Here is a 27501-nt window from a genome sequence, read left to right as displayed (position 1 = left end):
AGACTAGAAGAAGCCCCAATAACAGACCCAGTGAATTTGGAAATAGAGACTATGATATATATATATGAATATATACTTTGTATAGATATAAATATAGACATATACACATATGAAAATATTTGACCATCAGAAAATAACTCTATGCACAAATCCTTATGGCAGCATTACTGGTAACAGAAGAAAGAAAGAAAGAAAGAAAGAAAGAAAGAAAGAAAGAAAGAAAGAAAGAAAGAAAGAACAATGTCCATCAAATAATGAGCATGCAGACAAAATACAACTTAGCCATGAATAGAATGTTATGTGGCCATAAACAGGAATAGAACACTGAGACATTTAGGGCTGGAGAGATGGCTCAGTGGTTAAGAGCACTAATTGCTCTTCCAGAGGTCCTCAGTTCAATTCCCAGCAACCACATGGTGGTTCACAACCATCTGCAATGGAGCCTGACACCCTCTTCTGGTGTGTCTGAAGAGAGCAATGGTGTACATAAAATAAATTAAAAAGTCTTTTTTTTTTAAAAAAAAAAAAAAGAAAGAAAGAAAGAAAGAAAGAAAGAAAGAAAGAAAGAAAGAGCCAGGCAGTGGTGGCACACGCCTTTAATCCCAGCACTTGGGAGGCAGAGGCAGGTGGATTTCTGAGTTCGAGGCCAGCCTGGTCTACAGAGTGAGTTCCAGGACAGCCAGGGCTACACAGAGAAACCCTGTCTCGGAAAAAGAAAAAAAGAATGAACTTTTAAACAATAAACTTATTGGAAGAAGTGACAAAGGCCACGTGTCACGTGGTGCATCATAGGAAGCCACCGAGGGAGCAGATGAGCTCACAGCAAAGCAGCAGTAGTGAGGACCAGAATGTGGGTGAGGCAGGAGACTGCTGATGGCTTTCTGGAGCTTATGATCTTACCCATTGAAACAAGGTTTTCACTATGGTTGATAAAATATTCTAAAATCCACAACGATGATGGCTGCACTTTACAACTTCAGCTCGTCAGGGCAAACTCTATGACTGGGAACTTTATTTCAGTAAAGCCTTGGAGGCAGTGGGGTCCCTGCTGAGTGCCTAGCATCCTCAAGCAGTGGGGATACTGCTGTGTGGTACAGTGTTTTCCTGGCATCCTCAGGGCCCTTGGTTTCATTGTCAATACAACAAAAACAAATAATAAAAGTTTTTTTTAAAGCAATACATTATATGTGGTAATCTGTTATAAATCAATCTCTCTGGTGGTAACACAGAGAAGTGATTAAAAGGGAACAGTAAGCCCGTATTTATTTAAGAACATGACAAGGACCAACAAGATGTCTCTGCAGGTAAAGGTGCTTGCCACCAAGCCTGACAATCTGAGTCCAATCCCCAGGAACCACATAGTGAAAGAAGAGAACCAACCAAATAAATAGATAGATAGGAAGGAAGATAGACAGACAGAGATAGATATATAGATAGATAGATAGATAGACAGATAGATAGTTTTAAAAAAATTTTTTAAAGAACATTAGAGCAATAATAAGCATGAAAGACTGGAGAGAAAACTTAGTGGTTAAGGACACTGGTTGCTCTTCCAGAGGACCCAGGTTCAATTCCCAGCACCTACATGATCGCTCACAACCATCTGTAACTCCAGTCTCAGGAGATCCAATGCCCTCTTCTGGCTCTGTGGTCACAGCATGTGGTACACAGGCATAGATGCAGGGAAAACACCCACATCTATAAGTAATAATAAGACATTAAGAAATAATAATGAACAAGCACACCTTACCTCCTTGAATCAGTTGCTGGGCCATAAACAAAGCAGTCGAACCACTAGAACAGTTATTGTTGACATTAATTATAGGAATGCCAGTCAGTCCCAAACTGTGATAGATGGCCCTCTGCCCACAGGTGGAGTCACCTACAGAGAAACATAAAACCTTAACACCCATGGCGGAAAAGTCCAAGAGCTGCAGTGCAGCACACCCATGTTATATTTCTTTCACTATTACAGCTTGCCCTAGTGTCCTATGCAGGTGACAGTGATGCACTGTAACCTCTGAGTCAGAAACAGCCACAGCACTGTCTCCATTGTGCAAGTAGAAAAGCAGTCACAACAAAAGTTTATGTGCACTTTCTTTCTCTTTCTTTCTCTCTCTCTCCTCCTTTCTTTCTCTCTTTCTTTCTCCCTTTCTTCCTTTCTTCCTTCCTTCCTTCCTTTCTTTCTCCCTTTCTTTCTCTTTTCTTTCTTTCTTTCTTTCCTTCCTTCCTTCCTTCCTTCCTTCCTTCCTTCCTTCCTTCCTTTCTTTCTTTCTCTTTTGAGAAAGGGTTTCATGTAGCTCAGGATGGCCTGGTACTCATAGCAGTCCTCCTGCCATAGCTTCCTGAGAGCTCAGATTAAAGACCTGGACATCTCATGGGGCAGTAAAGCATGCACTTCTGATGTCTTCCTATCCCTGCCTCCTCCTGTCTCAGCCAGGATCAGAATTTGCTATACTGTGTCCCTGAGCACAGCCTTACACCTTACACTTCCTTTACATGCGATAAAGGTGGAAAAGGAAATAAACGGCAGGCAGGTAATAGCGAATGAGTCACTCCTGCAGAGTTGTGTGATACAGAAAATGATGGCTCACGGACACTTGATGCTCACATATAAATTGTTAAAGGCCATCACAAATGATTAAAGGCCATTGTTTACTTTTCACATAAACACTCCACAATTTAAACCAGGTATCGTAGCACGGATTGTAAGTCTCAGCCACCTGGGAGCTAAAGTGGAAGGACTGCTGAAGTCTGCAGGTTAGAAACCACCATGACAACAATGGGAAACTAGCCAACAAAACTACAGGAACCTTTGGAGCTAAGGATATAGCTCAGTTAGAAGAGCGCTTCAATCCCCAGCACTGCATAAATCAGGTATGGTGTTACATCGCCATTATCCCATCTCTCAGTAGGCAGAGACAACAGGATCAGAGGCTCAAGGCTATTCTTTTGTTTTTTTTTTTTTTAAAGATTGTATGTATGTTATGTATGTATGTATGTATGTATGTATGTATGTATGTATGTATATGAGTACACTGTCACTCTTTCAGACACACCAGAAGAGGGCATCAGATCCCATTACAGATGGTTGTGAGCCACCATGTGGTTGCTGGGGATTGAACTGAGGACCTCTGGAAGAGCAGTCAGTGCTCTTAAACTCTGGGCTACCTCTCCAGCCCCCCCCCCCTTTATTTCCTTTGTTTTAAATTATTTATTTATTTATTTATTTATTTAATGTATATGAGTACATCATTGCTCTCTTCAGACACACTGGAAGAGGGCATCAGACCCCATTACAGATGGCTGTGAGCCACCATGTGGTTGCTGGGAATTGAACTTAGGACCTTTGGAAGAGTAGTCAGTGTTCTTAACTGCTGAGCCATCTCTCCAGCCCCTAAAAAAAAATGTTTTTTTTAAGTGCTGTGAAAAAGCTTTTACCAACTGAGCCATATTACCAACTCCCAAAAACATGATTTTAATTTGTCTCCTGCTTTGATAATACCACAATGGCAAGAACAACTACACCAAGCCAACACACAAAGGTAACCTTTGGGTTCTGTTCTGAGGGTTGACATTTGCTTATGCAATTGCTGCTAGACTTTACCTGCACAGTGTTAGAGTGTTCTGTTGACTACATACCGTACACGTAGCCGACACATGCCTGCTCCACTGCGGAATACGGGATCTGTGCATCTGCCAGTGCCTTCCGGCCTGTGAAAACAAACTGAGCTCATCAAAAAGCACTTGACAAAGGTGGCTTCAAGGGAGTGGAAATTTTGTTTAGAGTTTCCTCAGATTCTATTTACTTTTTCATCGCTTCTTCTGTTCAAGGACAAAGTGGCCCCCAAATCATCGTGGCTCTCCCCTTCTTCCTCTAAGCCATCACTACTTCACGGTTCCCTGTCTTCCTTCTCATCACAGGTGAAGACTGCCACACCCACTTTATGTAGTGGGGGGGAGGGGTACTAAACTCAGAGTGACAGGATCTAAGCAACCCTACCACTGAGCTACATCCTGGTGCCTAACCAAGTCTTTAAGCTGCCTTTCTGCCGGCTAGTTACTTGGGCTTCTTAGTGTTGATGTCATTTTCTTAAGATAGACTTAGGGCTGGCCTATAAACTACTATGTAGCCCACACTGGCACTGAACTCGCGGCAATCCTGCCTCAGCCTCCGAAACACTGGGATTATATGTGCGAGCCACCACACGCAGCTCTTAAGTCTCCTTAATAACAACGTCCTTGTCTCTTCCATCTCCGCATCCCCACACATGTAAGTGAGCAAAATGAGAAAGAATGTCCTCGCTGGAGAAAGTTAGGGAGTGTGGGACATTACTGCTCCACTTCTTTAATCCCAGAACTTGGGAGCTAGAGGCAGGTGGATCTCTGGGAGGTCAAGGTCAGCCTGGTCTACAGAGTGGGTTCCAGGGAAGCCAAAGCTTCAATAGTAGAGACCCTGTCTCAAAAAACCAAAAAACTGATGAGCCCATTTCATAAAGCTAGGATCAATTGGCCATCCTGCCTGTGGAACAAGAAACAGAGCTTTGGAAGCTGGGATATAAAACCAGCATGTACCAGGCCCTGGATTTGATCCTCAGTGACCAATAAACTAGGTGCGGCTACATATTCCTGTAATCCCAATACCCAGGGAAGCGAAGGAAAGATAACCAAAAGTTTAGGGCCATCCTCAGCTATACAGTACGTTTGAGGCCAACTTAAGACACATAAAACAAACACACACACAAAAGGAGCAGTCTCATATTCTGTCAGTAATATTCCAAATATAAATTTGTCAAAAGTCTTTAAAAAATGTTCATAGTCATTATTCCAGTGATCAGACTGCTAGACTCTATCTTCAAAACTTAAAAAAAAAAAAAAAAAGAGGGGGCTGGAGAGATGGCTCAGCGGTTAAGAGCACTGACTGCTCTTCCAGAGGTCCTGAGTTCAATTTCCAGCAACCATATGGTGGCTCACAACCATGTGTAATAAAACACGATGCCCTCTTCTGGTGTGTCTGAAGACAGTGGCAATGTACTCATATGAATATAATAAATAAATAAACAAATATTTGGGCTACTGAGATGGCTCAGTGGTTAAGAGCATGGTCTGCTCTTCCAGAGGTCCTAAGTTCAATTCCCAGCAACCACATGGTGGCTTACAACCATCTATAATGAGATCTGATGCCCTCTTCTGATGTGTCTGAAGACTGCGACAGTGCACTCACATACATAAAATAAATAAATCTTGAAAAAAAAAGAAAAAATTTTAAAAAAATTAAAAGGGAAGATCAAATATTTCTTTACCAATATGGTCACCTAAGTTATTCTGAAATACAAAGAACTTAGGAACACAAGTCTCCAAAAACATAATAGCATAAAATGTTGGTATAAAAATTAAATTTTCCTAAGTAACTCTAAATAAGGCATGAAATGCCTCATAATAAAATTAGTTTTAAAAATAGGATACAAAGAAGGGGTTCAAGGCCAGTGTGGTCTACAAAAATGTTGCTTGTGTAAAGTTTAGATTAACAAATAAGCTAGGGACTAAGGCTAAAACTCAGAGATAGAATGCACGCCACCCTGGGTCCAATGGTTCAATCCATAGTACAATATATTAAGGAAAGAAAGGAAAAAACAAACAAACAAAGAAAAGAAAGAAAAGTCAGGTGGTGGCAGCACATACCTTTAACCCCAGGCAGAGGCAAGCAGATCTCCGTGAGTTCGTAGCCAGACTACAAAGTGAGTTCCAGGACAGCCTAGACTACACAGAGAAACCCTGTCTCAAAAACCAAAATCAAAAAAAAAAAAAAAAAGAAAAAAGAAAAAAGAAAAAAAGAAAAGAAAGAAAAGAAAAGAAAGAAAAAAAGAAAGAAAAGAAAACAGGAAGCTGGGCAGTCATGGATTTCATATTACTAGCTAGTCTGCATGGATAATTCAAACTTCATAACTTCATCTCAGCACAACAGGCTTATACTCAAAATATTATATTCATGTGTTACTAAAGAAACGATAGTTTTTCTTTGTGTGTTGTTATTTTGGGCTGGGAACACATATGGACAAAGGTGGTGTGATCTCCTGATGTTTCTGCCTCCACATTCCAGCTTTAATCACAAGGCACAGGCAGGCTGGTCTGTAAATTCAAGACCAGCCTGGTCTACACAGCAAGTTCCAGGACAGCCAGGGCAGTGGAATTTGAGACTCAAAAACTCAACAACAACCAAAAACAAGAAAGGAGGAGGAGGGAGGTGGAGGAAGAAATAGAAGGGGAGGAAGAGGGAGAAGAGGAGGAGAAAAAAAATTAACACCAGAAAACCAATGAAAGCAGCTCCCATTTCAGAGAAAGGCAGAAGACACCAATCAAAAGAGTGCTATCAACACAGAAAACAAATATTAAAGAAGTAAATATTATCTGTCTCAGAACCAAGAGCAGTTAATCAAATCTCTCATGGCTCTTCCTTCTGGAGGCTGGGGTTATAAGCTGTCCTGATTCACTGTATTAATGAGTTGATGCAACATCTACATTTTGCACTTGGGCACACAGGGTCATCATGGAAATAAGCACAACCATCCAGGGACTAACCACAGAAACTCCTCTGGTTGCTTGGCAATAAGCTCGCAAGAGCTGGCAGAGGCTCCCTAGAAAGATGGTGTCTAGAAACTTCTCAAGGAATGAGGAGCTCCTAAGGTCTCCAAATAGAGATGCAGGTGTTTCTGGTGTTCTGCCAAATCAACTACAACTGAAGCTATAATTGTGGGGAGCCGACAGAAAGTGGCTATCATCCTTGCAGCCATCTTGAGCCATATATCCTGACAAGAGACTTGTTTTCAACAGCCTACAACAGCTAAGCACACTCTGATAACATTCTGTTTTATATACCCAGGATTTTCCCTTGAGTGTGTAACTTAAAGACCAGATTTAAAGGTGTGACTTAAAGGCATGACTTAAGAAGTGAGACTTATAAAAAGCGAGAGGCAGACAGAAGAAAGGTACTTGGGACTTGGAAAGAGAGAAGAAGAGAGACTAGAGGAGAGAGATACATGAGAATAAACAGGACTGAATCACATTCTGTCTGGTCTCCATTCTTCATGTTCGTCCTCACTTTCTCTCTCTCTTGCTGAACCCTGACCCACGGACTGGAGCAGCAGTATGAGCAGGGACAATTTAGCCCCCAAGCTTGGGGCAGTGCAGGCTCTAACATTTTGGCCCCCAAGCGTTTGGCAGTGTGGGTTCCAACATTTGGCAGTGAGGTCCCCAACACTTTGGCGCCCAATGTGGGGCAGCAAGAACAAGAAACCCAGTGAGGGACATTACTGAAAGAAGGATCTGCCGAAAATTCAGAAGTGAAGCAAAGGTGATCACTGTGGGAATCTGCCAAGTTGAGAAAGGTAAGTCATGATAATGAAAATGGGGCAAGAAATAAATCAGCCTGAATTTAACTCTCTGTTTTTGTTTTGCTGTTTACTGCTCACGTATGTTAATTGTCTGCTTTTGCTTCATTGCCTGAATGATGTCCTTCATGTTCAAAATAAAAAGAAATGTATTTATCCGAAATTAGAATCTAAAATACAACCAAAGGTTGATGACGATTTGTCAGAGCCAGATTGTGCTGACCTAGAGGAAGAGGCAGCCGAACATTAGGACCCTGAATGGCCCTCTTCCCAAAGACCCCTTCCCTATGCACCTCCGCCTCCAGATGCTCCCACTATGGAGATGGTGGTTATAGATCCCAGAAGGGAGTTACAGGAAAAAATATCTTTTCTTAAACAACTAATAGAGTTAGAAAAAGAGTATCAGGACTTAATTAATCAACTACAAAAACTAAAGACAGAAAAGAGGTCTCGAGAGGACAAGGAAAATCCCCCGACTCTTTGTGTTCCTCAACCCAGAGTCCAAAGGCAGCCCCTATCATCTAGCTTTAGTTTAGCCACAGATCACACAGAGGAGGGAGAGGCTGAGGCTTTCCCTGTATCAGAGACTAGAGATGCTCAAGGGGTTGCTTGGAGACATCACACAGGGTTTAATTTTCAAATTATTAAAGAATTAAAAAATGCAGTAACACAATACGATGCCACTGCTCCCTTTACTCTTGCAATGTTAGAGTCTGCTGCAGAGGAGTGGCTGACGCCTGGAGATTGGAATATGTTAGTGAGAGCAGTTCTTAGCAATGGTGACTATCTTATTTGGAAATCAGAGTATCATGAGAATTGTAAAGAGACAGCTAGGAGAAACATTCAGGCAGGCAACTTTGATGCTTTAGTAGGAGAAGGGCAATTTGCTTCTAGTGATAACCAGATGCACAATGACCCAGGCTTATTTGCTCAAATTCAAAATGCAGCCATAAAGGCTTGGCACAAACTCCCAGCAAAGGGAGACCCTGGTGCATCCTTAACAGCAGTCAGACAAGGACCTGATGAACAATTTTCTGATTTTGTTCATCTATTAATGACAACAGCAGGGAGGATTTTTGGTAATGAAGAGACAGGTGTAGATTATGTGAAACAGCTTGCATATGAAAATGCCCATTCTGCCTGCCAAGTGGCCATTAGACCCTACAGGAAAAAGACAGACCTTACAGGGTATATCAGACTCTGTTCTGACATAGGTCCCTCCTACCAACAGGGCTTAGCTATGGTGGCTGCCATGCAAGGACAACCAGTAAGAGATTTTTTTTTTTTTTTTTTTTTTGGCAAGTAGAGACAAAAAGGCCTGCTTTAAATGTGGCAAGCCTAGACACTTTGCAAGAGATTGCAAGGAAGAAAATGAGTTAACGCACAGACAGCCCAGAAAACCACCTGGGCTCTGCCCACTTTGCAAACGTGGAAGGCATTGGGCTAGCGAATGTAGGTCCAAAAGAGATTCCCAAGGAAATACCCTTTCCCATAATCAGGGAATGGAAACAGAGGCCAGCTCCAGGCCCCAAACCAACACAAGCCAAAACAGGCTTATGGAGCAGTCAGTTTTATAGCAGCAAACAACAATCCCTTTCAGAACTTAGTCGAGCAACACCAGGAAGCACAGGACTAGACCTCAGTTCTGCCACCCACACAGTATTAACTCCAGAAATGGGACCTCAGGCTTTACCCACTGGAGTGTTTGGACTGCTCTATCCAAATGTGTTTGGCCTGATAGTGGGAAGAAGCAGTACTACTATGCAGGGACTACAAATTTTTCCTGGAGTTATAGACAATGATTATCAAGGTGAGATTAAGGTAATGGCACAGGCAATTCAGAATATAGTCACCATTCCTACAGGAAGGAGGATAGCTCAACTATTGTTACTTCCATTGTTCCCTACTAATCACAAATATAAGAGTCCTAAGAGAGGGGATCAAGGCTTTGGTTCCTCTGATGCATACTGGGTACAGCCTATAGTTAAACAAAAACCAATGATGACACTATGGCTGGATGGAAAGGCATTCTAAGGCTTGGCTAACACAGGAGCTGATGTGACTATCCTAAAACAAAGTGATTGGCCTGCCACCTGGCCTCTGACCCCAACCTTAACCAATCTAAGGGGTATTGGCCAAAGTCAAAATCCACAAGAGCTCTAAGGTACTGATGTGGAAAGATAAAGAAGGAAATACAAGGAATATACAGCCCTATGTCATCCTGGGCCTCCCCATTAATCTCTGGGGCAGAGATCTGTTATCCCAGTTGGGATTGATTATGTGCAGCCCTAATGAAGTAATCATGGCTCAAATGGTAAACTCTAGATTTTCCCCAGGGAAAGGATTAGGAAAAAGTGAAGAAGAGATTACTGATCCTGTTGAGGTCCATGGTAACACTGGAAGAAGAGGCTTCGGGTATTTTTGATGGGGCTACTGATTCAGCTGCACCCCCAGGGTGTTGTACGGATCCCATCACCTGGAAGGGGGACTCACCCATCTGGGTGGATCAGTGGTCCCTAACCACCGAAAAATTACAAGCTGCTCAATATTGCTAGTGCAGGAGCAATTACAGGCAGGACATTTAGAGGAAAGTAGCTCTCCCTGGAAGACCCCAATATTTGTCATTAGGAAAAAGTCAAGAAAGTGGAGACTGTTGCAAGACCTGAGGGCTGTTAATGCAACCATGATTAGGATAGGAGCTTTACAACCTGGGCTGCCCACACTGGTGGCCATACCTTTAGGCTATTATAAAATAGTCATAGATTTAAAAGACTGTCTTTTTACTATCCCATTGCATCCTAACAACAGAAAGCGCTTTGCTTTCAGTGTTCCCGCTATAAATTTTAGAGAACCTATGAAGAGATATCAATGGAAGGTCTTGCCTTTGATGACCTTAGAACAGCTTTACAGACTGCAGGATTACAAATAGCACCAGAAAAGGTACAATTACAGTCTTTTTCATCTGTTGGGCCTTTTCTTTGTTTGTGCTGGTCATTTTGTGTACTTTCGGTTCCGGCAGGCGTGGCTGCAGTGGACTTGCCCCTGCCTCACCCTGGGAGACGTCCCGGGAGGAGATGGATGCCAAGGACGCTTAGAAGAGTCCCATCTGGGAGTGGAGGTGGAAGCGGTGGTTCTCTTGCTGGAGGAGCCACGGCTGTCCCCTCTGCTGCCTGAATCTGTTACTTGTTTCTGGGGTTCGGGCTTTTGGCGAACCAGAACCAGTGTTTGTCTGTTCCTTGTCTTTTGTGTCTTTGCGTGTCTTATTTGGTGGACATGGGACAGACTGTGATGACCCCCCTGTCTTTGACACTTGATCATTGGACTGAAGTTAGGACTAGAGCTCATAATTTGTCTGTTGAAGTAAAGAAACAACCATGGCAGACTTTTTGCACCTCGGTGTGGCCAACCTTCAACGTGGGTTGGCTGCCCAAGGGGACTTTTGATTTGGCTATAATTTTTGAAGTCAAAGCTATTATTTTTCAGGAGGGTCCTGGCAGCCATCCAGACCAACAACCTTACACCATGGTGTGGCAAGACCTCATCCAGAACCCTCCATCTTGGGTGAAACTTTATTTCTAAAAGGAAACCAAGCTCCCGAGTCTTGTCTTTGCAAAGTCCTGAAGTAAAACCAAAAGCGGCTTCGCCTCCTGACGCGAAGCCGTCCGCTCCACCAAAGATCTACCCTGAGATCCAGGAGCCTCCCGAATGGCCTGAGCCACCTCCACCACCTTATCTTCAGCCCTTGCCTGTGCCGATGCCAACGCCGGCCCCGGCCCCTCATCCAGCCCCAGCTCCAATGCTTGAACCGGGGCACCTGCCGCATCTGTTCCAGGGACCTACTGCAGGAACGCAGTAGACAGAGCCCCAAGGGACCTGACTCCACAACTGCCCTTCCCCTCTGAGCTTTTGGTCCTCCTCCACCCCCTCCAGTGGACAAGAATGTTCCGCCACCCCTGCAGCCATTACAATACTGGCCATTCTCCTTGTCCGATCTATACAATTGGAAGGCTAATCATCCTTCTTTTTCAGAAAGTCCTGCAGGATTGACTGGGTTAATTGAGTCCCTGATGTTTTCTCACCAGCCTACATGGGACAACTGCCAACAACTTCTCCAAGTATTTTTTACTACAGAGGAACGGAGCGGATCCTGCTGGAGGCCCGAAAGGACATGCCAGGTTCCCACCAACCTCCCTGATGATATAGACACGGGATTTCCCTTGAATCGACCTAACTGGGATTTTAACATAGCCAAAGGTAGGGAGAGGCTTGCCATCTACCGCCGGGCTCTAGTAGCGGGTCTCTGGGGGGCTGCCAGACGCCCCACCAATTTGGCCAAGGTAAGAGAGGTTCTGCAGGTCCCTGAAGAACCACCTTCAGTTTTTCTAGAAAGATTGATGGAAGCCTACAGGAGGTATACCCTGTTTGATCCAACATCTGAAGGCCAGCATGCCTCAGTGGCCATGGCATTTATAGGGCAGTCAGCCTCAGATATTAAGAAAAAGCTGCAGCATATTGAAGGACTGCAGGACTTGACCTTGCAGAACTTGATTAAGGAAGCTGAAAAGGTCTACCACAAGAGGGAGATGGAGGAGGAGAGAAGAGAGAGGGAGAAGAAAGAAAGAGAAGAGAGGGAAGACCAGCGAGATTGCTGACAGAAGAATTTAACTAGAATATGGGAGCTGTAGTTGGAGATCCCAAGGGAGAAATAGGGCAAAGACAGGTAGGGCACCTGGGCAACCCGAGGCCCCCTGGTCCAGGGAGAAGACAACTGCTAGACAAAGATCAATGTGCTTATTGTAAGGAAAAAGGACATTGGGCTCGAGATTGCCCAAAGAAAAAGACCCGAGCACCTAAGGTGCTGGCCTTAGAAGATGATGATTAGGGGAGATGGGGCTTGGCCCCCTCCCTGAGCCTAGGGTAACTCTTGAAGTGGAGGGGACCCCCATGAACTTTTTGATAGATACTGGGGCCGAATATTCTGTTCTGAAACAACCCCTAGTGTGGGGAGCCAACAGAAGGCGGCTATCACCCTTGCAGCCATCTTGAGCCATATACCCTGACAAGGGATTTGATTACATTAGCCTACAACAGCTGAGCACACTCTGATAACATCTTGTTTTAGATACCCAGGATCTTCCCTTGGGTGTGTGAGACTTAAAGCTGTGATTTAGAGCCGAGACTTAAGGGCGTGACTTAGAGATCCGATTTAGAGATAAGACCTAAGGGTGTGACTTAAGGGCGTGGCTTAGAAGTGAGACATATAAAAGGCGAGAGGCAGACAGAAAAGTGGAGTACAACATGGAACTAGGAATTAGGTTAGAGAGTACAACTTGGAGTACAACTTGGAGTAGGAATTAGGCATTGAGGAAGAAGACACTTGGACTAGAGAACTTGGAAGAGGATTATTAGGTATCAGGCACCTGGCACTTGGAGGAACAACTTGGAATTAGACATTAGGCACTTAGCACTTGGAAGAAGAAACTTGGAACTTGGAGGCACTAGGGACTAGAAACTCAAGACTAGGGACTTGGAAAGAAGAGAGACTGAAGAATAAACAGGATTGAATCACACTCTGTCTGGTCTCCATTCTTCATGTCCGTCCTTACTCTCTCTCTTGCTGAACCCCGACCCGCAGACCAGAGCTGCTTGGGGCAGTGCGGGCTAACAAGTTAGTCCCCAAGGCTTTTGACAGTGCAGGCTGCAATATTGATAGAGCGGTCCCCGACATCCTAGGAAGACTGAGGGATAAGAAAACTACTGTCATAGGGGCCATGGGACATAGACAGTATCCCTGGACCACATCCCGAACTGTGGACTCAGGGCAGGAGAAGGTCATCCGTTCCTTTTTGGTCATCCCTGAATGACCTACCCTGTTATTGAGATATGATTTACTTAGTAAATCGAAGGAACAAATTCAGTTCAAAGAAGGACCACAGGTGACCTTTGAACAACCTGTAACTGTGATTTTGGCCCTAAAAACAGAAGAAGAATACAGATTGTATGAACCTACACCCCGTGGTTCCATAATGGACACCTGGCTGACTGAATTCTCAGAAGCCTGGGCAGAAACTGGAGGGATAGGCATGGCCAAAAGGTACCACCCATAATAATTGAACTTAAGACAGATGCACCCCCATTGGGATACAATACCCTATGGGCAAGAAAGCCAGGGAAGGAATTAGACCCCATATTCAAAGACTGTTTCAATTGGGCATTTTGATCTCATGCCAATCCCCCTGGAATACTCCCCTCCTCCCAGTCAAGAAGCCTGGAAGCAATGATTATAGGCCTGTTCAAGATTTGAGGGAGGTAAATAAGTGGGTACAAGATATGCATCCTACGGTCCCCAACCCTTACAACCTTTTGAGCTCTTTACCATCTGATCGAGTCTGGTATACTGTGTTGGACCTAAAAGATGCTTTTTTTCTGCTTAAGACTTCATCCCAATAGCCAGTTTATATTTGCCTTTGAATGGAGGGACCTGGATACTGGGTCCACTGGACAACTGCCCTGGTCCCGGCTACCCCAGGGGTTTAAAAACTCCCCTACACTATTTGATGAGGCTCTCCATCGGGATTTGGCACTTTTCAGGAGCAATAACCCCAAGGTGACTCTGTTGCAGTATGTTGATGATCTTATCCTGGCGGTTGCCACCCAGGAGGACTGACTGCAAGGGACCCGAGCTCTATTGAACTAGGGGAACTGGAATATCGGGCCTCTGCAAAAAAAGGCTCAGGTTTGCCAGCAAGAGGTAACCTATTTATGGTACTCTCTTAAAGATGGACAACACTGGTTGACTGAGGCCAGGAAAAAGACCGTCACTCAGATCCCTGCTCCAACTAACCCTCGCCAGGTAAGGGAATTCTTGAGGACTGGTGGATTCTGTAGACTGTGGATTCCTGGGTTTGCAACATTGGCAGTCCCTTTATATCTGCTAACTAAAGAAGGGGGAACCTTTACTTGGACTGAACAACATCAACAGGCTTTTGAAGAGATCAAGAAAGCCCTGTTTTCTGCCCCTGCCCTGGCATTGCCAAATGTGACTAAACCCTTTACCCTCTATGTGGGTGAATGGGCAGGTGTGGCTAGAGGGGTGCTAACTCAATCCTTAGGACCCTGGAAGAAACCAGTAGCCTATCTCTCCAAGAAACTTGATCCTGTCACCAGCGGATGGCCTACATGTTAGAAGGCCATAGCAGCAGTTACTGGTCAAGGACTCTGACAAGGTGACTTTGGGCCAACAGCTAACCATAGTAGCCCTCCTTGCACTGGAGAGCATTGTGAGGCAGCCTCCAGACTGATGGATGACTAACGCTCGCAAGACCCATTATCAAAGCCTGTTGCTGACTGAAAGAATAGTTTTTGCCCCACCAGCCATTTTAAATACCACCACCCTGCTGCCTGAAACAGACGACTCCATGCCTGCCCATCAATGCATGGACATCCTGGCCAAAGAAACAGGCACCAGAAAAGACTTGACCAGTCAACCATGGCCGGGTGTCCGAATTGGTATACAGATGGAAGCAGTTTTGTGACTGAAGGTAAGAGGAGGGCCAGGGTGGCAGTGTTAGATGGAAAACAGGTGATCTGGGCGAGCCAGCTGCCGGAAGGAACTTCAGCCCAGAAGGCAGAACTGATAGCCTTAATACAAGCCTTGAGACTATCAGAGCAGAAGTGCACCAACATCTATACTGACAGCAGGTATGCCTTCACTACTGCTCATGTGAATGAGGCTATTTACAGACAAAGGGGGCTTTTAACTTCTGCTGGAAAAGATATCCAGAATAAATAAATTTTAAGCCTCCTAGAAGCCATACATCTGCCCAAGAAAGTAGCTATAATTCACTACCCAGGACATCAAAAAGAGCGTGATGCTGTAGCAAAAGGAAACCAAATGGCAGACCGAGAAGCAAAGACAGCTGCCCAAGGGGCTCTGGTACTTCCTGCCCAGGGACCAGCAAAAGACTCAGACCCAGCCGTGTCTGAGACCCAGCCCTGTCTCGGTGGCAATACTCCCCTGAAGACTGGGAAATGATTGAGAAACTGGGCTTTTTGGGAGAAGAAGATCCTAGTACAGAGTTGTTAAAGGGCCATGGGGAAGATTATCCTTCCCTACTAAGAAGGGAAGAGGTATGTCCAGAGCCTCCAAAAGATGACCCACTTTGGGACAAAACATCTGAAGACCTTGGTGAAGGCATCTGATTATTATGTGCTTGGGTTATTAGACCTAACACAAAGTGCTGTTGAGAGATGTGTACCCTGCTCCATGACTAATGCTGGTTATTCAAGGGTGCCGCCTGGTCGATGGCTCCATGGAGATGGACCTGGCCTCTATTGGGAAGTAGATTTCACTAGGTCAAGCCTGCTAAATATGGTAACAGGTATTTACTAGTTTTTGTTGATACCTTCTCAGGATGGGTAGAAGCCTACCCCACGAAGAAAGAGACTGCTAATATTGTGGCCAAGAAGATCCTGGAAGAGATTTTCCCCAGGTTTGGAATTCCCAAGGTAATTGGGTCTGACAATGGACCTGCCTTCGTTGCCCAGGTAAGTCAGGGACTTGTCACCCATCTGGGAATTAATTGGAAATTACATTGTGCCTACAGACCCCAGAGCTCAGGACAGGTAGAGAGGATGAATAGAACCTTAAAGAAGACCTTGACAAAATTAGCTTTAGAGACCGGCGGAAGAGATTGGACGGCTCTCCTCCCCTTTGCTTTGTTCCAAGCATGGAACACACCTGGGAGATTTAAGATGATTCCTTTCAAGATCCTATATGGGGCACCCCTCCCAAGTTGGGTGTTGGAGGGGCCCTCCCCTCAGGTGAGGGGATCCCTACTAAATCTCTTTCTGCCCACATGAAGGCCCTTGAGATGGTACAGAAGGAGATCTGGGAGCAGCTGGAAGACTGTTATGATGTGACTCAGCCCCAAGTGCCACACCAGTTCCAAGTTAGAGACTCTGTCTTGGTCCACTGACACCGAGCTGGAAACCTAGAGCCCCGTTAGAAGGGACCGTACCTGGTGTTGCTGACAATCCCTATGGCTGTGAAGGTCGACGGCATCTCCACCTGGATCCATGTGTCTCATGTGAGGAGAGCTCCTGAACCCTCCAAAGATGAATGGACACTGGAGAAGACTGATAACCCTTTTAAGCTGCATCTCCACTGCTGAGGCCTCTCAGACAAACAACAACCCACAACAACCCTTTAAGGTAACCTGGATGCTCCAAGATGGATATTAACGGGTACTTTTTAGTAACTTCTCCATCTGGCCCCCAGACAATTGGTTCCCAGATATGTTTGTATCAGGGGCCCAGTTCTTCAATTGCCTACAATGGGGACAGGCTTTGGGGGCCTGCTTTTATGCCTGCCCGGCAGAGAGTGCTCTAAAGAAGCGTGAGATTATTCTATTGTGCTAAGTGGGGCTGTGAAACCTCAGGGCACATATGGTGGTCCCCTAGTTCCAGAGACTTTCTCCAGTTCTCTTTGCTCAACTACACCAGGCCTAGTGGCCAGATTGGAGACTTTTATTATAACTGTAATGGAGGACAGCTCCAGTACCCTACCTTAAAAGTGGCATTCACAGAAAAAGGGAAACAGGACTCATGGAGACCTAGACACTGGGGGCTTAGGTTGTACAAAGATGGCTATGATGATGGCATCATTGTGACCCTGTACCAAAAAGAGAGCCTTCCAGCCCAGCCAGTGGGCCCCAATAAAGTACTTTCAGAATAAGGGCCACCTACCCCAGTCCCCATCCCAGCCTCAGTACTGGGAACAAACCTGACCCTAGATACCACCATGAGTTCCACTTCGGTCTCTGTGTATACCTCGATCCCCACCACCTTATCTGGACTCCCCCTCCACTGGGCAGAGATTGCTAAATTTAATTCTCTTCATTACAGTAGAACAGTGACCAAGACAACAACCTTCCTTTTCTTGTCCTGGCTGCCTTTACCATCTGTTCTAGGTGCCTTCTGTAAAACCTTCTGACCAAAAGCAACTTAGGGAAGGAAAGGGTTTATTTATTTGGCTTAAACCTCATTTCACAATCTATCACTGAGGGAAGTCAGGGCAGAGACTTAAAGGGGCAGGAACCATGGAGAACCACTGCTGGAGGGCTCTTTCTGTCTTGTTCACAGGCTCATGCTTAGACAACTTTTTCACAACCCAGGACTACTTGCCCAAGGAATGGTGTCACTCACCATGGGCTGGGCCCTCCCACATCCATTATCAGTCAATGCCCCCCAAGACATGCCCACAGGCCAATCTGACCTGGACAATTCTCAACTGAGACTCCTTTTTCAGGTGACTCTAGGCTATGTATCAAGATGACAGTTAAGGTTGAGTAGAATGCTATCCCAACACACAGCTTAATAACACATGAAAGGCTATGATGCTCTCTGCTCTAGCTGTACAGCTACAAAGACTGCCCACATGTCTTTTCCTTCTCTTTCCACTACACCACGGGCAAGCCACATGTCCCCAAAACTGTTTCTTTTTGTGCCTGCAAGGCCGCTCCACTCATGGAATAAGTACAAACCACACAATCAGCTATTAGCTGTTCAAAAATATTATTTTTCTATTACCTGCTTCCTTTGCCATATCAGGATAATCTCTTGAATTCTCACCTCCAGGCTTCATGAACTAGAAGACAGAAGAGGATGATAAGTAGAAACAGGTATTGAGGGTTCTGTTTGTTTTTTTTACAACAGAATCACAAAAATTCATTCCGTTATTCATTCAAATAAAAACACTGCACTAAGAATATGATTAAGTTGGTAAAGTAATGAGACATGGTGGCCAAGGCCTGTAATCCCAGCAGGAAGCTTGCTACACACCAAGTCTGGGTCAGCCTGGGATATATGACACCATCCCAAGACAAGGGGTGGGCAATAAATGAAATGTTTCCTGCACAAATCTGACATCCTAGGAACTCAGAACCCACTATGGAAGTAGAGAATTGAGTTCCAAAAGTTGTTCTCTGACCTTTACCCAGAATACATGCATCATAGGGTACCCCCACACACACACACACACACAAACACACTATTGAGCATCTGCCATGTTCCTATACTCTGAACACAAAAACCTGCAGTCCTTACCCTTAGGGAGCTTCAGTCTACTGTGAAATAGGCAGGAACACCAGCATAACAATAGAGTGATTTGGAAAAGACATCTATCATTTTAGGAGACAAAATAAGAAAGGCTTCTCAGGAAGCCATCTTTTCTCCCATTTACTTATTTGTGTACACATCCAGAGGACAACTTGGAAGATGTGGTTCTGTCCTCCAGCATACATACAAATCTTTGGGGTCTAATTCAGGTCATCAGGTGTGGTGGCTAAGCACCCACAGGGACACATTTCTGTTATTCCTGCTGACAGCAGATTTAACAAGAAACAGACTCATATCTGAGACTTACTCCCATCAGCAGTTTAATTTTAGTTTTACACTGGTTTGATTGAAGTCAATGCAATAAATCTATGAAATAAATCTGTACGACACAGACATGCGATTAGAAAAATAAATATTTAAATATTATTTCACTTTTTAAAAAAATGTTCATGTCTGTGTGTGCTGTGCAGGGCTTGCACCCCTTTCATCCCACTACTCAGGAGGTCGAGAAGAGGAGGCAGATTTCTGCGAGTTCTAGGACTGCCAGGTCTACATAGCAAGTTTCAGGCTAGCCAAGACTACATGATGAGGCCCTGCCTCAAAAACAAAAATGGCAACCAAACAAAAAACAACAAGAAAACATGGCCTTGGCCGGGCGGTGGTGGCGCACGCCTTTAATCCCAGCACTTTGGAGGCAGAGGCAGGCGGATTTCTGAGTTCGAGGCTAGCCTGGTCTACAGAGTGAGTTCCAGGACAGCCAGGACTATACAGAGAAACCCTGTCTCAAAAAAAAAAAAAAAAAAAAAAAAAAAGAAAAAGAAAACATGGCCTTGGTGTGTGGTGATTCTGCTACTGAACCACATCCCCTGCCATGGATATCTCATTTTAATACTACGTAAAACTTAACAAGTAGAGAGAATTTTACGATCAATTGTGATGTGGAATCTGATACCAACGAACCCTTCATGAAGAACTGAAGAGTTGATATTGTTACATAGCGAGTTGGAGGCCAACCTAGACTAACCAGATCCTGTTTCAAAGTAAAACAAAATTTAAAAATTAATAATTCAGAGGGATTGGGGGGTAATTTATTTTGTAAATAAAATAATGAAAAAAATTGTTTTTGTTTTGTTTTGTTTTGTTTTGTTTTTCAAGACAGGGATTCTCTGTATAGCCCTGGCTGTCCTGGAACTCACTCTGTAGACCAGGCTGACCTCTAACTCAGAAATCTGCCTGCCTCTGCCTCTCAAGTGCTGGGATTAAAGACGTGTGCCACCCCTGCCCGGCTTAAAAAATTTTTAATTAGTAATTCTAGCCAGTTGTGGTGGTACACACCTTTAACCCCAGCATTCAGGAATAGAGGCAGGCAGATCTCCATGAGTTCAAGGCTAGCCTGGTCTACATAATCAGTTCCAGGGTAGCCAGGGCTATGTGGAGAGACCCTGTCTCAAAAAACAAACAAAACATTAGTAATTCTATGAGTTATACATCTCTTCCAAATTATAATAAAAATTCTCAACCTCACCTTTGTTAATGTCAATGCTTACCTCGTTAACAATGTTTTCTGGTTTTAGTGAGAACTTGCCTAGCAGATACAAGACTCCTAGGAACTTGAATTTTATCACTCGTAATAACTACAGCTAGATGACTGTTTCTCTTTATTTGCCAGGTTTGAAGAAGACAGATAGGTTCACCAATGTCCTGCAAAGATTTGCTTTTAATATATAAACACCTGTATTTAGCCACATGTGATGGACTTTGATCTATTACAGTTATTATGTTTAAAGGTCAAATGGTTGGTCTAGGGAAGTGGCTTAGCTGGAAAACCGCTTACCTTGTGTAAGGCCCACGCTGGTCATCTATTAATGACCCCTAGCCCTGGGGTGACAGATCACAGGAATTCACTGGCTAGCCACCTACCACCTTGGTGAGTCAGAGACAGAGATCCCCCTGACAAAGCAACAAGCTAGGCGAGGTGCCTGAGGACAGTACCTGGGGCTGTCCTCTAGCTTTGCACACATGTACACACACAAAGTTCAACGGTACCTGAGGCTGTCCTCTAGCCTTCAGCACACACAAAGTTCAACTGTCCCAGCTAGTCAAGCTGGCACCTGGATCTTGACATAACCCAAAGGGGCTCTGATTTCTTCACAATTAATTATGACAAAATTTATCAGACCTATCTTGATCATTTATCTCACCTAGATTTTGTAATTATTCTCCAACCAACTGGCTCTCTACATAGGAAAAGATATTTCGGGCTGGAGAGATGGCTCAGCCGTTAAAGGCTAGGCTCACAACCAAAAATATAAGATATTTCAGGGGTCCTAGGGGTCTGGGAGTCTGGAGGTCTACCTCAGCTGGTAGAGTATCTAACATGCATGAAGCCTTGGGTTCCATCTCCAGGACCACAGAAACACGACATGATAACACACATCTGTAATCTGGATGTTCAGGAGGTAGAGGCAGGAGGATTACAAGTTCAAAGTCAATCACAGCTACATAGTGAGTATGAGGCCTGAATGAAATTAAGTAAGACCCTCTCTCTGGAAAAAAATAAAGGTATTTCAGGACCTCAGTCTTAGCATCTAGAATAGCACAGATTTGGTTACTGTGTCTAGGCCTCTTTGTGGAGTAATGCTAGGAACACTTTTAACAGATAAAAAAATCTTATATACTTACATTACTACTGCCCACTGGACTTCAGTATTTCTGTGCCTTCACTGTTGGTTGGTTTGTTTGTTGGACTTTTGAGACAGGGCCTCTCGTATGCTCAGGCTGCCTTCAAACTTCCTATCCTTGAAGCTTAGGCTCCCGACTCAGTGGTACAGCAGTTTCCTGACATGTTTAAGGCACTGGGCTTGACCCTCAGGACCAACAACACATTTAAACTAACAAAAATTTTCAACAGGGCTGGCAAGATGGTTTAGCAGGCAAAGGCGCTTGTCATATAAGCCCAGTGACCCTGATTCCTTACAACCCTCAAAAGATGGAAGGACAAAATCAACTCCACAAAGTTGTCACTTGAGCTCAGCATGCTCACCACTGAATACACACACATACACACAGACACACACCATACACACACACACAGACACACACACAGACACACAAACACAAATACACCATACACACAATAACATTAACCTTTTTTATTTGTTTTTTGTTGTTGTTGTTGTTGTTTTGTTTTGTTTTGTTTTTTGAGACAGGGTTTCTCTGTGTAGCCCTGGCTGTCCTGGAACTCACTCTGTAGACCAGGCTGGCCTCGAACTCAGAAATCCACCTGCCTCTGCCTCCCAAGTGCTGGGATTAAAGGTGTGCCACCACTGCCTGGCATTAACCTTTTTAAATGTTATTTAATGCTATTTAAGGTTTCTGGGCATGAATGAAGTTTGTCATCTACTAAGTCTCACACAAGACAATAGTAAAACAAGCTGACTTTTTCCTGGAATCATTTCAAATAATTCCCCTGACCCCGATCTGGTTTACAGAGTGAGTTCTAAGACAGCCCAGGCTACAGTGAAAAATCTGTCTCTAAATAAATAAATAAATAAATAAATAAATAAATTTTATTTATAAAAATTATATTATATAAAATACAAATATTACATTTATAAAATAAATGTATCTTTAGTTTGTTAATGTATAAGTATGTGTGTATATGTGTAAGGGGCACACTTAGGCTGCAGGACACATGGGGAGGACAGAGGACATATAAGAGTAAGCACGCTCACACTATGTGAGGACCAGGGGCCAAACTCAGGCTGTCAAGCCTAATGGGATGCTCTTTCACCCACTGGTCATCTTGCCAGCTCTTGTTCTTTGGTTAAGGTAAGGTCTTATATAAGCCAGACTGGCTCTGAACTTGTTATGTGAACCTGAGGACAACCCTGAACTTCTGATTCTCCTGTCTCCACTCTCTGAATGCTGAAAGGATGGGTGTACAACACCATGCCTGGTTTATGCAAACTGGGGATGGAACCCAGGGCTTCATGCATGTTTAGCAAGCAGTCTACCAAGTGAGTCACATTCCCAGCCCAATTTTGCTTTTATTCATTTTTGTCACAGTCACCCTCACAAATAACACATAGCATATGTACTGCATATATGCTTTAATGATGAAACCACCTTTAATTTCTTTCCTCCTCCCTAAGGAATATTAATGCCCTCTTCATCTCAACCTCCCAACTAGAAAAAAAAAAAATGCCTTTTTTTCCCCACCCAGAAACTAGTCTTCTTCTATACAGCCCATATAAACAAACATTAACCAACCAATGGAAGGCCCTTTAAAATACTTGCAGGGCATGGGGGGAGGGGACACCTACAGGTTCAGCAGGGGAGAAGTCTGAGAGGCTGAATCAGAAGTTTAAAGTCAGCCAGGGCCATATAAGATACTGTTAAAAAAAAAAAAACAAAAACAAAAACAAAAAAAAAACCTCTAGAGAATACGTTTGAAAGTTTTACCCATTTACTTACTATATCAGACGCTCCCATCTGAGAAACAGTGGGATGTTCTTTAAGTTTTATAACATATTAGTCGGCTTTTCTATTTGCAGGTTTTGAATGAATTATGTGCTCTCATCTGCTACTAAGATAATATAAAATTTAAGGTTTTTTTTCTTTACAGTAAAAAAAAAAAAAAGATTCTTCACAGTAACTCTTTCACAAAGTCCATCCATCTAATATCAATCAACTAACATTCACTGTCTTTCGGCACAAGTGATTACCATTGTGGGTGATACAGCAGTGAATAATTGTGGTACCCACCCTGTAGCAATACATTAGGAGAATATAGTCATCTAAACAAAGAATTCCAGCGCATCAAAGTGAATTAGAGCTAAGTTGAAGGCTCTGTGAGAAAGCCAAGATAATCAAGGGTTTTCTGGACGGTAAGATCTAAACTGTCCCTTTAAGAGAACAAAGATGCTAACCAGGAAAAGTCAGCTGGTGCAATTAGTGCCACTAGATACAAAGCTGCAGACCGATTAAAACAGAACTACAAGTAACCTGGCATTACTAGAGCATAGAGCCGAGTCAGAGTATTGGGAGAAAAGGCTATGGAAGCTTCCGGTTGTCTTAGACCCAGCGAAACAGCAATAAGGTCAGAGAATCAAGGGAACCTGTACCAGTGTCAAGAGCTGAGCATCTATTAGCTCCCAACTAGAAGCCCACAGTCACACCTGCTGCTATCTGAGAAGGGCACTTAAGCCATTACAGAGCTGGTGGCATTCACGATCTTGTCTTTCTCTCAGCCTGGCCTCTGTCCAAGCTCCAAAGGTTGGTTGGTTGGTTTGTTTTGCTTTGTTTGTCGGCTTGGTTTGCTTTGTTATGTGAAACAAGGTCATGCTACATAGTACTCTATGATCCCAAACCCGCAGCAATTCTGCCTGCGTCTCCTAATGCTCACAACTAGCTCCGGATTTAGAATCTAGGGAAGTGTGAGTTTTGTGTTGTGTTGGGGGCTCCTTCACAGACTAAACAGCTAGAAAAGGCAAACAGGAAGGCGAAGAAAAAAACGGCTGAGAGAACAAGCCGACATGCGACTCTAGTGACAGCATCTATACACCCTAGAGTCGTCTCTCTGGAGGGAAGGGACAGCAGCGCAGACTGTAACCTCCCCCTGCCTTGCTTCCCCGTCGCCTCGGGCTGCCGGGAATAACAGAAGCAGATCTCTCGCTGCTCACAGCTCTGTTTACCTTGGTCATGCCAACGCCGACCACGAACACCCGGCGCAGGCGCGGAGACTTCAACGCGACAGAAGGCATGGCTACGACTGCAAACAAGGTCCTCTACAGACAGAGGCTTTGCTGAACCAAAGCCGGTTCAGGTCCGGCTGTCCCAGCCCCAGGCGTCGGGGGCGGGGCCGCGGCGTCGGGGGCGGGGCCGCGTTACGGGAACCTGGCGGAAGGAGGCAATGTAGAGCATCTACGCATGCGCGACAGTCCTTTGGCCAAGTCCTTCATAAGGGCGTTTGACCTGCTGTGCTAGATTCAGGCAGTTCATCAAGGAGGCCTCAGTTTCTGTGCTTCCCCTCTTTACAGTGAGAGAGGGAAGGCCTGAAATGGAAGCTCTGGCCTCAGAGGAATCTCAGAAGCCTGTGGAGATTCTTTAGAGTGTTAGAAACGTTCTGTACCTGTGAGGGTAGTTACAGCGCTCAGTATATGAGCTAAAGCACGATGTACACTAATAAAGTCAGATGTTTTTAAAAATTAAATCAGATCAGGGCTTAGTGGTTCACGCCTTTAATAACCTCACTCGAGAGGCAGAGGTAGGCAGATCTCTGATACCAGGCTGGTCTTGACAGCAAGAGCCACACACAGAAACCCTGTCTCAAAAACAACAATAACAAATGAATGAATAAATAATAAACAAACAAACAAAAAACCCTCTGCATAGCAGTGAGCTCCTGTAATCCACTCAGGGGGCAGAAGTAGGTGGATCGATCTCTGTGAATTTTTAGCAAGTTCCCAGACCTTAACACAACTGACTCCAAGTTAGAGTTAACTATTCTGAATTTAAAAACAGCAAGTAGGCCCCAACGCCTGCCAAAAGTGGTACAAAGACCAAATCTACCAAAGACCTGGTCCATAGTTCCTGGAACCAGGAAAGTCTCTAAATGTGCTAACCTGACTTTTTGGCTTCCATAATTCTGTTTCTTGCTAATTATTCTTGCTAACTGAAGTATGCCAACCAGAATGTGGAGTTTGTACATAAAAGACAAAGAACCAGGGCTGCATGATTTGGACAAGTATCTTCTGCAGCCAGGAGCCAGCAATACGAACTTTATCTTTAGCTTTAAGAGTGTCTGTGTGTTGTTTTCTGGTGACCATACCTCAAAACAAATTCAAGTCCATCCTGGTTCAGGCTCTGTCTCAAAAAAAAGTTCATATGTGTGTGTGTGTGTGTGTGTGTGTATGTGTGTGTGTGTGTGTGTATCAAGGTCAGCATACCTTTGATCATAACACTTGGGAAAGCAGAGGCAGGCAGGTGGATATCTGTGAGTTTAAGGTCAGCTTGGTCTACATAGCCAGTTCCAGGACAGCCAGAGATATGCAGATAGTCTCTGTTTAAAAAAAAAAAATCAGATACATCATCATCATTCAACTTAACTGGTTGGAAGTTCTTTTAACCTGTTGACTGTTATTTGAAGAGTCTGTATTTATCAGCTAGCCTAAAATCAACACTTGAGGCGATAAACAGTTTGTTTCCCAAAACCGTACTCTCAGCTGTAGTGGGACTAGGACGAGATCTACCATCGTAATCAGGTTCTCACACTGCAAACCCATGATTTCCATGGTCTCACTTGGTCCTTCCAGTACCTCCCCTTTTTTGCATTTCTGCCTTCTTGTGCTTTTGTTGAAGGTTTTGCTGTTTTACAACTGCTCACACACATAGTTCCAGCGTCCTCTATAGTGTTGACAAACCTAGTGAGGAGAATAGCGCTATTAGCCTTGCTTCGTTATTAACAAATCCGTAAACGATAATTTTATACACAAAACAAGGACTATCTTGTGTTGTTTGCTTGACAGAATTGTGACACTCTCAGAAAGTTAATCCTGTGTTTCCTCTAAGAGCAGTGATTCACTGATCTGGTGCTCTAGTGACTCTGTACTATACAACCGCCAGGAAAACTGGAGGTGAAATCCAGTTGCTATGGGGCGGACCTGTTGTAATAGCTACTTCGCAAGTTGAGCCAAGAGCTCAAAAGCTTGAGTTCGAGGGTTGAGACCAACCTACGCAACATAGAATAGAGAAAGTGGGTGGGGGGAGTTAACTGTATGGACTGTATATTCATGTGTATAAGATTTCTGGTCCTTTTTTTTTTTCTTTTTTTCTTTTTTCTTTTTTCTTTTTTTGTTTTGTTTTGTTTTGTTTTTTGTTTTTTTTTTGTTTTTTGTTTTTCGAGACAGGATTTCTCTGTGTAGCCCTGGCTGTCCTGGAACTCACTCTGTAGACCAGGCTGGCCTCAAACTCAGAAATCCACCTGTCTCTGCTTCCCAAGTGCTGGGATTAAAGGCGTGCGCCACCACTGCCCGGCTTTTTTTTTTTTTTTTTTTTTTTTTTTTTTTCTTTTTGACAGAGTTTCTCTGTGTAGCCTTGGCTGTCCCAGAACTGACCATGCAGCCCTTGAACCCATAGAGATCCACCTTCCTCTGCCCCCCCCCCAAGTGCGAGGAATAAAGGCACATGCCACCACTGTTCAGCTCTGAGATCCTTTCTAACCCTCGGAACCTATAGTAGGAGCCCCTCATAGATCTCCATGGCAGAAAGCATCATTTAGCCATAACAACACTCACTGTCTCTAAGATACCTTTTGGGGCTGGAGAGATGGCTCAGCAGTTAAGAGCACTGACTGCTCTCTTCCAGAGGTCCTGAGTTCAATTCTCAGCAACCACAGGGTGGCTTACAACCATCTATAATGGGATCTGATGCCCTCTTCTGGTGTGTCTGAAGACAGCTACAGTGTACTCATATAAGTAAAATAAATAATTTTTTTTTTTTTTTTAAAAAAGACACCTCTTATTATCGTTTTTTAGACTGCTAGAGGGTGGGCATTTGGAGCTGGAGAGATGGCTCAGTGGCTAAGAGTACCTGCTACTCTTACAGAGGACCTGAGTTCCGTTCCCAGCACCCACATTGGACACAACTGAAAGTCCAGTTCTATCTGGAAGTCTACTTCTATTATATCTGATGCTCTCTTCAGACCTCCATGGGAACTGGGCACACATGTGGTATACATACACACATACATTTAAAACACTCACACACATAAAACAAAATAATCTTTAAGGGTGTGTATTCATAAACTCCGTTTGGCTACTGGAGGAGGATAGCTGAGATACAAGCAGGGGAACTGAGGACATGTGTTGCAGGTACACTGGAGAGCATCCAGGAGGAAGCAGAGCAGGATTGCTATAAGGAAGCAACAAAGAATAACCTCTCGGTTCTGATGCTGAACACCGAGCAGACTTGGTAAGAACTGAATCCACCGTCA

General features: G+C 44.2%; 2 protein-coding genes across 6 annotated transcripts in view; one reads left to right on the top strand and one right to left on the bottom strand.

The window, feature by feature from the left end:
• Scp2 (sterol carrier protein 2) overlaps positions 1-27501 on the bottom strand; it is a 91919-nt gene that overhangs the window by 58407 nt on the left and 6011 nt on the right. For 2 of the 5 annotated variants that reach the window (XR_013110527.1, XR_013110528.1), the window contains exons 1-4: positions 24203-24369; positions 17979-18036; positions 3643-3714; positions 1751-1882 (exon numbers count right to left, since the gene is read on the bottom strand). Coding sequence is in view for 3 of the 5 variants with exons in the window: in XM_034503018.2 (XP_034358909.1) it covers positions 1751-1882; positions 3643-3714; positions 17979-18036; positions 24203-24271 (331 nt within the window). In the remaining 2 variants the exon portion in view is untranslated. Of the gene's footprint in view, positions 1-1750; positions 1883-3642; positions 3715-17978; positions 18037-24202; positions 24549-27501 lie in introns of those variants that run through there. The other 3 variants (XM_034503018.2, XM_076934505.1, XM_076934504.1) reach the window with 3 other exon arrangements.
• Positions 14038-20030, top strand: LOC143442387 (uncharacterized). The gene is made up of 3 exons (XM_076934507.1): positions 14038-14929; positions 15802-15935; positions 16253-20030. Exons 1-3 carry the CDS (start codon positions 14821-14823, stop codon positions 16364-16366), a joined length of 357 nt encoding a protein of 118 aa, XP_076790622.1. The 5' UTR covers positions 14038-14820; the 3' UTR covers positions 16367-20030.

Source organism: Arvicanthis niloticus, chromosome 5 (assembly GCF_011762505.2).
Source record: "Arvicanthis niloticus isolate mArvNil1 chromosome 5, mArvNil1.pat.X, whole genome shotgun sequence".
Lineage (NCBI taxonomy): Eukaryota > Metazoa > Chordata > Mammalia > Rodentia > Muridae > Arvicanthis > Arvicanthis niloticus.
The sequence above is the reverse complement of the archived record's forward strand: the minus strand, read 5'-3'. Positions and strand labels throughout refer to the sequence as shown.

Excerpts from the sequence above, each read along its gene's own strand:
- LOC143442387 (XM_076934507.1), top strand. The coding sequence starts at position 14,821 with ATGCATGGACATCCTGGCCAAAGAAACAGGCACCAGAAAAGACTTGAC. Across the intron at positions 14,930-15,801 it reads AAGCAGTTTTGTGACTGAAG|GATGGGTAGAAGCCTACCCC; the intron begins GTAAGAGGAGGG and ends ATACCTTCTCAG. Across the intron at positions 15,936-16,252 it reads GACCTGCCTTCGTTGCCCAG|GCCCTTGAGATGGTACAGAA; the intron begins GTAAGTCAGGGA and ends GCCCACATGAAG.